Source organism: Oryzias latipes, chromosome 21, assembly GCF_053564925.1.
Source record: "Oryzias latipes strain Hd-rR chromosome 21, Olatipes_Hd-rR_3.1".
Taxonomy (NCBI): Eukaryota; Metazoa; Chordata; class Actinopteri; order Beloniformes; family Adrianichthyidae; genus Oryzias; species Oryzias latipes.
The window spans coordinates 10,406,872-10,420,266 of NC_136257.1; the positions used below are offsets into that span (position 1 = coordinate 10,406,872).

The following is a 13,395-nucleotide window of genomic DNA, read 5'->3' on the forward strand; positions in this document are numbered from 1 at the left end:
TTAAGGGCTATAGCATTTCATTTTCCCCAACTTAAGCTTACTTTATTAAGTAAGAAAGTAAGAAAATATACTATAACAACCCAGCTGATACATCACTTACATGACCTGGAGTAGTGTCAGAGAGGGTGTGACAGAGAAATAAGCAGATTAAACATTCTCCTTTCTGCCATCAAAGCCCATTTATTAAAGTGTATTTACTAACAGCGTACAACATGAGCTTCCCTCAACAGCTTTCTCGCTCGTGCTACAGGATTTCACCCTACCGAGGAGTCTTAGTGGCCATAGGTGGGGCTAAACCCCAGGTCGCCACAACACCATAAACCATGTATGAATGATGTAGGAAGTATTCTTACTGAATACTTTTTCAGACTAAACTTTGAGCATTTTAAGTTTACAAAAGAGTAAACTTCAAGTATACAGCCTCACTTTTAATATAGATTATGTATATGTGTACTCAAATATACTACTTTTTGCTAAGGGCCTAGTTACAAACAACTAAAAGTTGGCACATTTTGAGACTTTGGGGATTAATCACTTTAATTTTAACCATAGATTACAGCTATTTAAAGATTAAATGAGGCAGATCTGCCTTATACAAGCAGGATAAAACTTGCAGGAAGAGTTTGGGGCTGAAGGTTGACTTTTAAGCCCATGACTCTCACTTAGACACAGTAGCGGTGAGAGGATTTCCATTGTTTTTACTCATCCAGAGCAGATTGCTGAAGGTGGGACGTCTTTCATTGTCAGATCATGCATATGCTTATTGTTCTGGAGCATTTGAGTGAATGCACTGTGGAATTTCAGAGTTTTAATTCCCTGACTATATGTGGTGCCTGTAAAGGGATAATGCTTCCTTTGAGGCAAAACAAACTCCTGGTCATCATGTGTTTATGCCCCTTGCCTTTGTCCCCGACCTTTCTTTTATTCCTCCTCGCTGCCTGCCCTCCCCTTGCATTGTTGCTCCACTAACTTCTTGACAGGCTCTTCCAAAAGGCTTAAAGCAAACAGGATTAGAGAGCATAAAAAAACGCCCCCACTCTTCAGAAACCATCTGCCTGTCTTCCTGAGCTCCCAGCACTCCTAGGGAGAGCGTATCATCAACTGTTTTCTCATTTCCATCCTTTTGGACAATTCTAAACTATGCAAACAACTAAGAAGCTGCTGCACTTCTTGAGAGGAAACAAATATTTCCTTGATCCCTTTCCGAGTCCACGGATTTAGACGGAGTCACGGATTTAACATGAGCGCCACATCCTGGAGGAGCATTTTCTTCTCTGTTCTGCTGAGCTCATTCATCACCTTTTTGGGCAGACCTACAGGTATGTTTGAGAGGTACCTGAGCCATCTCACTGCTCCTGAGAGACACGGCAAACCCTTCTGCTTCTGTTGCAGATGCAGCTCTGGAGGGATCCTCAATGGGCTTCATGGATCTGCCTCAGACAAAGGTTGGGTTTCCACGCATCACTCATGTGTCTGACGTGAAGGCGTTCGTTGAAGACCACGCAGCAGCTTCTCGACGGAAAAGGAACATTTTTTACCAGAATGGACTTAGGCTGTGTGGACAAGAAACTGCGGAGCAGGTCGTTTCCAACCACCTAAACTACTTTTATCTCCGAGGTAAAGTTCAGCACAGGAAGTGAAAAGAAAAGATCCTCACTGCGGAACAAAATAAACAAATATCACCACAGTGTTTTGGGAGATATTTAGGTGACAGATTAATCTGAATACAGACTATTCAACTAGTCAATTCAATTCAATTCAATATAATTTATTTAGCCCCAAATCACAACAGTCGTCTCAATGGGCCTCTTCTAAACTTAACTAACTAAACAGATCAAACTGGATATCCCTGCCCTCCAACCCCTCCTTGGCGGTAAGGAAAAACTCCTAAAAAAAATTGATTCCGGAAAAAAAAGAAGAAACCTGAGGGGTGTCCACATGAAGCAAGGATCCTCCCCAGGTCGGACAGGCGATGTACCAGAACTCTTAGAGAAGAATTAACGTCTCTAACTCTACAACTACATATTTAAGTAGTCCAGCAGATGGGCTTCATCCAATCAAACCACGATCCTTGAGAACAGTGGCTGTGGCTGAGATGTAGATTATTATAAATTGGAAATCAAAAATTAAGCACTTTACAGTTTTTTTTCTCATTGTTCAGCTCTGCTTGGAGCTGGCACGACTTCACTTGGACTAACCTGTTGTGCTACATTCACACCAGGCATTTGACGCACCTTCAAGAACGTGCTAAATGTAGGTTCTTGAACGCACATTTAGCATATGGCGTTCACACTGGACAAGCAGGGAAGGGCTTCTTCTTTTTCTTTTTTTTTTTTCTTTTCTTCTCTTTCTACTAGCACATGTCCACCACCTACATTAGGAGGAGGCTCGGTGTGAAATGTCAAAGTGATACAAATCTTTTACAAAGACTTTTCATAGAAAGTGGTGGCTTGAACGTGCGTTGTACAAGCATTCATGCAACAGTTCAACAATTCAGATTTTTTTAACAATTTGAAAAAATAATTTATGTATACCATATAAATGTATAGCTATTTGTTTTTTGATTATTTCTATATTCCATTTGAAAAATGGTAACACTATTCATAAAACAAATAGATACAAATTTTTCAAATAATTGTATGTCTTCTGTTTTTATTTTAGCCATAATACGTATTTATTAATTATTATTCTATAAACGACCCATAGTTTAAATACAATTTTCCTTAGTGAAGGCTGTTTTGCTTTCATCTCATTATTTCTGATCTGTTTAAAAAAATATTAATATGTAAATATACTTTCTTGCATTATCTTCAAACACTTGAACAAAATGTTGACTCTAAATATTGAATAATAACCTTTTACGTGTTTAAAGGAGGACAGTGTTGTAAAAGCAAACAAATGTTCTCCGAGCAGAACCAGTGAAGAGGGTGAAGCGACATAACCACTTTAATCTCTTTAATCTTTGCTGCCCTTACTGACTCCAAAAGTCTCCACTTTCTTTTCAAGCTGCTTTACTTTCACAGCAAAAACGGGCCTCTTAGAAAGTAGTCAAAAACTCAAACCTCATCGTATGGTTTTCTACGTAAAAGCAAAGAAATCTGACAATAGGGTAAGAAAAATGGTCTTACCAACCATTCTTATCTCAAGAAAAATATTTTATTCACTAAGAAGTTTTTTCTCAAACACTAATTTGTATTAAAATTGTATTAAAAATTGATTGTTTCATTTCTTGAAACAAGGAGCTTTAATTTTCGTAAGATTCAGTTTTTGCAGTATTCTCCTGCCAGTCTGAACCCAAAAGCAAACCTCTTTTTTATTTCTAAGAGCAGATGGTTAAACAACTGAGTCTAAACCTTGGGTCCAGAGAATATACTCCACAAACATCTGTAGCTTTGAAAAAATTTTCTTTATTAGTTTTTTGCTACAGAATTTGTCTGCATGTGCTTACAGAGAACTGAAGTTTGATGGACTGTTTCAAAGCTGACATATAGGTAAATTACTTTTAAAAAGAAGCAATGAGCTTCATCCAGTGTGGGTCCTTTGGCAAGACACTTCTTGCGACTGCATAAGTATGTAGCCAGAAGGGGGCATGAGTCTGGGTCTCCCTGTGCCGGCCCCCAGCTTGGATAAAATACAGGGTGTGTCAGGAAGAACATCTGACATAAACACCTCTGCCAAACCACCTGTGAGATTCAGTAAAATCCGATTCGTTGTGGCGACCCCAGATGGGATATGCCGAAAGGTGATCAATAACATATCCAATTGCCTAATGGGCCAATGAATCCTCCATGTCAATATTTACCTTTTTTCCTTTATCTTACGTTGACTGATCTCCAATCCTGCATTACTGCACATGCAGATGCTGCGGTAACATTTTTATTTTTTTAAATTAATTTCCATCTCACACAAATTAATTAGTGTTATTAGTCACCTATAATGGTTTCACTGCACTAAAAACGTGATGAAGAGGGTTTCTATAGTCTTGCAATTGTAATTTAATTACCAAAATTTGGACTGTAATTTGTTACATTCCTCAGTTACTGACAAAAATAATTAAATGACATTAATTTGTTACTTTACAACGTGTTACCCCTGAGACTGTGTACCACTGACCTTTGGCATCTATGGCTTTGCAAACAGCAATGAATTAGAAAGAGGATCAGAGCGTAGTGGCTCTGACTTTGGACCAGTTCCTGGTGGGCTGAGCTGTAACAGTGATGCCATGCCGACATTGTGGCTCTGGATGAACCTTTCAGACTCTCCTACGGATTTAGGATTAAAGTTAGTGTCCCTGACATGGTTTGTAAAAAAAAAAAGTTGCATTCATGCTCATGGTGGAGTCAATGAAAATATTTATATGAGAGAAAACTCTGATGATTTCATTTTTGTGGTATTTTTTCCCTTTTTTTTAACAGTCTGCCAGGAAACTGTTTGGGAGGCTTTCAAAATCTTCTGGGATCGTCTCCCTGAGCAAGAAGAGTATCAAAGCTGGATGAACCAATGCCGGGAAGGAACAGCCACCACACTGATCATTGGAAGCTTTTTTAGCCAATCAGAGGAGCATCAGGCTCTGGTTAAAGAGGTAACTCGCAGTTTGATTGAAAATGTTAACAGATGTATAATAAATTTCCCTGCATGTTTGCTGATGTGTTTGCTCTTTTGGTTAATAGCGATTGTCACACATGAATTTTAAAAGGTAAATTCAGAGTAGCTTAGTGGCGTATGATTCCAGAGACATACATGTTATGTGATCATGACGTCTGTTAATCTGTCCTTTTTCCTGCTGCCGGTAGTGAGCCCACCAGGTCGTGGCAGCATATGTGCAGGTAAGGTTGTTCAGGCCCCTCAACCTTACCTGTTCATATTACCAGTCTTTACTTTTCAACCACTTGGGATCTCACCTGTGCTCATATCTACTGGATGAATGTGTTTGTGCTGTTTTGAGAGTGTGTCTTTGACATTAACGAGAGTATCTCCAAAGTTTCCATTATAAGAGATAACATTTTGGGGACATTTTTCATTTTTGCAATTTTATGTACCTTTTTTTCAAATCAGAAAGTCTACACTGCAGTCAAAGTTATTAATTATGTGTCCACAGCCTGATTTATTTTGCTCAAAGAAAACACAAAATAATAAAAAAACCACTAGGTAAATAATATTGAATATAAGTTAAAGATTAATGAAGAAAACATTACAGCTTTTGCTAGTTTTTTTGCTGTTGCTGTTTTTGCAAACAATAGTGTTTTTAAATAAACTTTGAAAACAAAAAAGAAATAAAATAAAAAAAATCATAAAAAGTCTGTAATGAGATGATGTGGTATGTATGGAGCCCTGGACATGACATAAAAAATTATTCCTTCAAATAACCATTTTATTAGCATTTTGTGGACACAAATTAACATTTTATTAGCATTTTGTGCTCACAAATTAGCATTGTATGCACACAAATAAGCATTTTATTAGCATTTTTTGGACACAAATTAACATTTTATTAGCATTTTGTGCCCACAAATGAGCCTTTTAAATTAGCCTTTTTATTAGCTTTTTGTGCACACACAGTACTGTGCACACAAGCGAGCATTTTGTGTATCCAAATAAGTAATTTGTTTAAACTAAATAGTATTTTTTGCTTACAAGTATTGAAGAAGAAATCAAAAAGTGGATCGGTCTGTTGTCAATCTTAGTACAAGTTGGCTAATCTTAAAAAATCATCAAAGGGACTATTGCACTTATTCTTACAACATAAAATTGAAAATTTTGATTTCAAAATAAGGACAATGAAAGCAAGTCTAACTTAAAATTAAAAAAAATTAAAATTGAACCAAAAATTACAGTGTTTCTTATTACCTTTAGAAAATAAATAAAATATCAGCGCTGAATGAAAATAACGTTTTACGTTTCAAAAACTCCCATTCATGATCTATAAAACAACTGTGTTCAATGCTAAAAAAGGTCTGAGAGTTAATGTGGCTTCTCCATGTTATGCAGTAATTCTGTTTAATGAAATTTATTTAGATGTCTTACCAACATTTCTTAAATTAAGCAATTTTAGGTTTTTCTACTGGCAATAGTTCAGAGTAAAATGATTTTGAATCGTTTTAATAATAATTTCCTTTTTTCTAGATCCTAGCTTTCAGTAAGACAAAAAATAGTAGATTGTGCTGATTTTAAGAGAAAAAGCTTGTAAAAGTGAAGATCAATTAGGTTCAAACCACCTGGTAAAATATATTCAACGTCTAAAAACAAGAAATCTTAAATTTTGAAAGATTCAATGCAGAGAAAGTTTCCACATCTGGCTCACACAGGGAGCAATAAGCAATTTTTAATCATAGATGAGTTTTTTTTTTTTTTTTTGTAGAATTCCTTAGGAAATGTGAAAAAAAACCAATAAGTTATTTGTTATGTTTTATTTTCATCTCCACTGAGGGTGAAACTAAACTCATGGAGGCAGTAGTTTATTTATTCTATGTATTTATTCATTTCTGTGTTATGAAGTCAGTGTCATGTTAATAAAGTCTTTCCATTCCACACAGCACGCCCCCACCGCCGAGGTCAGAGGCCACCAAAGCTCCCGAGTTAGGTCAGTGTCCGTCCTGATCCAGAATCACGTTTTCATATGAAACAGAGCAGCACCTGTGCAGCAGGATTACTGTCATTACCTAGCATGTAGCTTCAGGGTCAGTCGTGTCCGAGCTTTGAGCTCCGTATGATGCATGTCAGCTGCAGGCCTCAATGAGGGTTCAGTCCGTAAGCTTGGCTTTAGTCCAGCTCATAAATAGATTTAGAGAGAATTCAGGGTCAGGGCAGCGTAATCCACACATCCATCTCATTATTTTTTTTTTAACCTCCAATAAGACAAAAGAAAAGAAGAAGAGGAGGAGGCAGCCACCACTTCAGGAAAAGTGGAGGAAAGTCCAGTAGGTATCCACAGATGGACTTATTAAGGATGCTTTAAAATAAAGGCTAATAAAGCAGCACTGTTTTGTGTTTTGTGATGCAGCTGCTGAATGAAATCACTGTGCAGCCTACTGCAGCTCCCACGCTGGAGCAGGTGGTGGAGCTGAGCATCCTCCTGACTGGAGAGATGTTCAGCGATGAGCTCAACGATCCAGCCAGCCTCCAGTTCCAGGCACTCAGCAGACATCTAGCTGAAAAGGTTAGTCTGCTTCTATCTGCACCAGCCTGGGCCTACATTACCTCATATTATTATTCTTAACTGTTAAGTAACAAAATGCAATCAGAGAAACATTATTAAAATGAGTTTATTGGGATGAAGTAAGACGATAATGATATACACTTTAAAAGGAAAGATAGGACAAAATGAAAAAAAAAATACAAGAAACATCCAAAAGGGAATGAGAAGACATGAAATCCTTCTCACCCCCATACCCTTGACCAGATTTATTGCTACATGAGTGCACCCGCCGTCTATTATGCTGCGTTCACACCGGGCATGTGAAGTGCATTCAAGAACGCTCTAAACACTAGTTTTTTAATGCACATATAGCACATGGTGTTCATACTAGACAACCAGAGAGGGACTTCTTCTTTTTCTACTATCCACCGCCTATGAGGCCAAAGGGCTTGGTCTGAAATGTTAAAGCGATGCAAATGTTGTGAATCTTGCTACAGGCTTTTTCTTTCACAGCTCTATTCCGATATGAAAGACTTGTTTTTATATAATTCCAGCCGGGCACAAACCAGAATTAAATCACTGTCAGTACAGATCTAGTACAGAGTAAAATGATTTTGAATCGTTTTAATAATAATTTCCTTATTTCTAGATCCTAGCTTTTAATGAGACAAAAAATAGTAAATTGTAGGGAGCCCGTGTCCTGACATTAAGATATAAAAATATATCTTGTTCCCACAGATTAATATCTTGTTCCCACAGGTTATTATGTCGTTCGCACGAAATACTATTCCGTTCCCACAAGATACTATTCCGTTCCCACAGATACTATTGCGTTCCCTCAAAATACTATTCCGTTCCCTCGAAATGATTAACTCGTGCGAATGCAATAATTAATCCGTTCGAACGCAATAATTATTCACGTCATAAGTCATTCACGCGGATATGCTCTCTGTACGCCGGCAAAAGCCGCTTTCAGCGGTAACTTCCGTGTTTCTGTGACCCATATTCGTTCAAAAAAGGAAGATGAAAAACAAAAATGATCACTTTATTACTGTCTCAATGAATATAAGAAAAATATCAAAAGATTTATGATAACTAGGCTGCTTTGTCATACGATAGCTCCTGCTAGGCTACTACTAGCGCCGCCGCAGAGCTCTTTGATGTATGCCGGCATTTGGCTGGTCTGTTGTCAGACAGCTGATATTGTAGTTTAGGGTCGAATAGGAATAATATTCAGGACTTGTCTTTTATTAACTTTAGCAGTCAGTCGCTTTACATTCGAAGGCTATAAGGATACATGCTAACTGACTAGCCGATCATTGATCCTGTTATTAATTTACGTCATAGATTTACAGCAGATACCTTCACATTTCTGTCTGTGTGTGTCTCATTACATTGCATTGAAGACACGGAGGATGTTTAGAGAACAGATTTATTTATTTCAAAAAGCACAAAAGCATCCATCGTATTCACGTTCATTCACATGGTGATGTACGCCCTCAGTCATCTTGCTGCAAAAGCCGCTTTCTGCCGCTACATCCGTGTCTCTGTGAGCTCGTAGCATAACAACAATAGCACTACGTCACGTTTCCCAGCGTGCTTTGCTGCAAATCACTGGCCAATCATTGGTCTTGTTGTTAGACCTTGGTCACAGGGACACGGTGATTGGCCAGTGATTGGCAGCAAAGCACGCTGGGAAACGTGACGTAGTGCTATTGTTGTTATGCTACGAGCTAAAGGTAAGTGCTTTTGGCGAAGCAGCCAGCTTAATATGATATTTTTCAGATTTTCATCGAGAAAATAACAGATCGACCATTCTTGCTTTTATTTTTACCCCTATTGAATGCTCACAGAGACACGGAAGTAGCGGCAGGAAGCGGCTTTTGCAGCAAGATGACTGAGGGCGTACATCACCATGTGAATAAACGTGAATACGATGGATGCTTTTGTGCTTTTTGAAATAAATAAATCTGTTCTCTAAACATCCTGCGTGTCTTCAATGCAATGTAATGAGACACACACAGACAGAAATGTGAAGGTATCTGCTGTAAATCTATGACGTAAATTAATAACAGGAAATGATCGGCTAGTCAGTTATCATGTAGCCTAATAGCCTTCGAATGTAAAGATACTGACTGCTAAAGTTAATAAAAGACAAGTCCTGAATATTATTATTCCTATTCGACCCTAAACTACAATATCAGCTGTCTGACAACAGACCAGCCAGTTGCCCAAATGCCGGCATACATCAAAGAGCTCTGCGGAGGAGCTAGTAGTAGCCTAGCAGGAGCTATCGTATGACAAAGCAGCCTAGTTATCATAAATCTTTTGATATTTTTCTTATATTCATTGAGACAGTAATAAAGTGATCATTTTTGTTTTTCATGTTCCTTTTTTGAACGAATATGGGTCACAGAGACACGGAAGTTACCGCTGAAAGCGGCTTTTGCCGGCGTACAGAGAGCATATCCGCGTGAATGACTTATGACGTGAATAATTATTGCGTTCGAACGGATTAATTATTGCGTTCGAACGACATAATTATTGCGTTCGAACGAGTTAATCATTTCAAGGGAACGGAATAGTATCTTGTGGGAACGGAATAGTATTTCGTGCGAACGACATAATAACCTGTGGGAACAAGATATTAATCTGTGGGAACAAGATATATTTTTATATCTTAATGTCAGGACACGGGCTCCGTAAAATTGTGCTGATTTTGAGAAAATTTTGTAAAAGTGAAGATCAATTAAGGGGGGGGCTTCTTCTTCTTTTTCTTCTTCAATTCTTCAATTTCTCCTCCATGGTCAATTTTAAACTTTTGGCACTTCCATGAATGAAAAGGAACGCCATCCATACGTCACTACCAAATTCCCAGATTGGTCAAATTCAAAATTCATAATACTTAACGTGCATTGAATGGTCGGGTGTTTTGTATGTAGAGCCCAAAGGAAACTAGCATCGTGACATGTGAATACGTAAGGTTGGAATGTAGAAGCCCAAAAAGTACCTTTACATAGACTTTTCAAGTTCGGTAAAGTTAGAAAGATATTCACAGATTCGGACTGATCAAGAGGTGAAAAAACGATCTTTTTTCTTTTGAAGTGAAATTGTAGTTCACTCTCTGGGTTAATACAAAAGGAATTAGATACTTGCTGGCACATTTGAACGTTTATCGGAAGAGTTATTGAGGCCGGAAGTCCGAATCTGTGAATATCTTTCTAACTTTACCGAACTGACTTTTCATTGGAAGTGGTCGGATGTTGCAGAGGTTGGTGTAGACGTAGCTTTTTTAGTCCTGTTTCTTCCCAAATTAGTACTTATTCAGTTCAGAAACCCATTTACACACATAAAACAACACACATATATATTAATAAAGACACGGAAACATCTGACTCACGTTTGTCATGTATAAACATAGTATATTGGGCGGCAGTTTAGCTCAGGCGGTAGAGCAGGTCATCTAACAACCAAAGGGTTGGCAGATCAATCCCCACCCTCCCCAGCCAGCCATCGCCCCCTGAGCACGGCCAGCCTGCAGCCCACTGCCCCCCCCCAGGGGATGGGCCAAATGTGGAGAGCAAATATCCCCATTGTGGGATAAATAAAAGTAAATTAAAAAACAAAAACAGTTTACTTATGGTTTGTATATTTACATATGTATCAATAATCACATTTCCATATTTGTTCCTAAAGTCCTTTATGTTTGGATATTGTCTTAAGTGTAAAATGGGTCTCTTCCACAGCCTTGCTCAAGATAGAGATACCCCAAATCATTTTTTTTGTTTCTTGCTTGCCATGTATACAACTTGAGGAGTTTTCTCTGTAACATGCATATTTTTGGCCTTATGTAGGTAACAACATAGGTTTATTCTAAACAATGTTAACATTTTTGCAGTTTGCTCAAAAACCAGTTTAAGAATGCAAACATGAAGTGATTTATGTCACAGCTAACAAAAAACACATTTTTCTACATATTCAAAATCTTTTGTGCAGTTGCGTATCTCAGATAATTAAAAAAGTGCAGCACTGTGACTGACCTCACATTTAAAGACTTGCTGTAGGGGATGAAGATAAATGGATGTAAGAAAAATCCTTCAAAACCTTCTATGCCATTAAACAGACATGAGTACTTTGTTCAGTTTCTTAAATGAAGAGCTCTGATCTTGTTCATAGATTGAAGAGGCTCTTGATATGCTGCCTGGATTTAAGAGTGTGTCTGTATTGGACTTTAGGTGAGTTTTTATCTATTTGTTTGTGCAAAAACAGCTACCAAAAAGGCAAAACTTACATTTTATTTTTGTTATATTAACAGCACTTCTTTCTTTCACGCAGACCTCAAAAGGACACCCAAGGGTGAGTCTTCAATGACAGTAGTGAACTCTTCAATCGTTCCCTCTTGATCGCTCCTGACGATCATTATCATCCCCTAGTCACGCCTCCAGGGCTGTGAAGTAGGGCACGTGTGGGAGCGTATCACTGGTTGTATGTGTTAATGGTTTTAGGGCAGTAGCTCACCTGTTAAGTGGGATCAAGATGGGTCAAACATATAAACAGGTGCTATTCAATAGAGACGATTATCAGAGCCTTACCACCTCACTGATCTGAATAGATAGTAAAGATGTAGGGAGTATGTCAGCATGCATGAGTTGATAAGTATTGTATTGCTTTCTAAGGCATATTTGAACTACCTTAAGTAAATTTACATCATTTAAAACTTTTATTTTAGGCATTGTCTGCAGCTTTCTACTCACCAGAGAAGCATTTCATTTATACTGACGTAAAAATGTATGCATTTAAATATGTAAATATTTGTCTGCGTGACATCATCTGCAGTATGGATGGTATCATCGTGGACTATGCGGTCACAGTGCTGGTGAATGGAGATGGAGTGAGCGCTGAACAGCTGAACTACCTGACCCAGCAGTCCAATCAGGTGGAGAGCTTGTACCACAAAACCGAGGAGCTCTCCACGGTGGTGTACAGCCAGAACAAGAACGACCAGCAGAGTGGTAAGATGAAGTTTGACGGATCGTTAGGTTTTCGTGTAGCTGTTTAGATGACCCTTACCTGATAAGGGATGTATAGTACAGCAAATTGAAAAATGCTCTTTAATAGGTTTCTTAAAGTGTTTCTGATTTCCTTTTTTAATTCAAAGGCTTTCATTTGTCCGGTCTTTGTATGACCAGAGCAGGAGGTTGGTTTGCATAGCTGGCAGTAAATCGGACCAGTTCCCGGTGGTTGTTGAACTCCGCCCTTTATCACTGGTTCTGTTCATTGTCTTTGGGGACAGAATTTCTAGGCGTTGCAAGGATCCAGAGGGGGTCTGGTTTGGGGACCACAGGATTTCCTCTCTGCTCTTTGCAGATGATGTTGTCCTGTTTGCTTCATCAAGCCAGGACCTCAAGCGTGCATAGGGGTGGTTTTGCGGCCGAGTGTGAAGCAGTTGGGCTCTTAGGGTCAGCACCGCTAAATCTGAGGCCATGGTTCTCTACTGGAGAATGGTAGTTTGCGCTCTCTGGGGTAGAGTGCATCTGCCCCATTTGGAGGAGTTTAAGTCTTTTGGAGTCTTGTTCACGAGTGAGGGAAGATCGGAGCGTTTGATTGACAGGCAGATTGGTGCAATGTTATTGGTGATGACATCCTGAAGTTTATTATAATTATATGGGGGACAATGATGAATGACAAACGCAAGAGACACTTATGAGTTACGTATATCATGCATGTATCATAAAAGACCGAAATTTCATACGTGGACAATGCGCAAAATGTCCTTAGTTGCAGCTCTAATATTAATTTGTTACAAGTGAAGAATTCACCTTTCTGAATGAACATGAGAAACCTGGAAGCAGCATGGGGCCACTGCGGTAAAATCAAAACAGTTTCCCAATGGAACGTAGAAAACTGGATCAATGTTGCTTGGTCTAACAAGCCCTAAAGTGGGTGAAGGTTCTCATTTATCCAGGTGACGCTGCTTTGAAATGGAATCATAGTGGCTTCATCAGTCAGATGACTAAACTCAGAGGCGGTCCTGGCTAGTTTGACGTCCTGGCCGAAACACTGGACGGCACCCTCCCCCCCCCCCCCCCCCCCCCTCCCCAGCTTGCATACATATAAACAAACACAAGAACAAATTTCATCATTTATTTTACTTTATTATTAAACACAAGTAAAATATACATTTATAGTTGAATTCACAAGTAAGATATAGTATGTAAGTTAGTTCACACTTAACATGTATAAGTTTGTGTTTTCTTTTT

General features: G+C 38.6%; 1 protein-coding gene across 1 annotated transcript in view; it reads left to right on the forward strand.

Annotated features, from left to right (window-relative positions):
- The first annotated feature begins 1,013 nt into the window (after positions 1-1,013).
- impg2a (interphotoreceptor matrix proteoglycan 2a) overlaps positions 1,014-13,395 on the forward strand; it is a 31,525-nt gene continuing 19,143 nt past the window's right edge. The window contains exons 1-11 of the mRNA XM_023951132.2: positions 1,014-1,319; positions 1,393-1,617; positions 4,416-4,582; positions 4,671-4,696; positions 4,794-4,826; positions 6,534-6,580; positions 6,856-6,917; positions 7,001-7,156; positions 11,312-11,370; positions 11,471-11,491; positions 11,972-12,147. Coding sequence (XP_023806900.1) covers positions 1,241-1,319; positions 1,393-1,617; positions 4,416-4,582; positions 4,671-4,696; positions 4,794-4,826; positions 6,534-6,580; positions 6,856-6,917; positions 7,001-7,156; positions 11,312-11,370; positions 11,471-11,491; positions 11,972-12,147 — 1,051 coding nt within the window. The 5' untranslated portion in view covers positions 1,014-1,240. The remainder of the gene's footprint in view (positions 1,320-1,392; positions 1,618-4,415; positions 4,583-4,670; positions 4,697-4,793; positions 4,827-6,533; positions 6,581-6,855; positions 6,918-7,000; positions 7,157-11,311; positions 11,371-11,470; positions 11,492-11,971; positions 12,148-13,395) is intronic.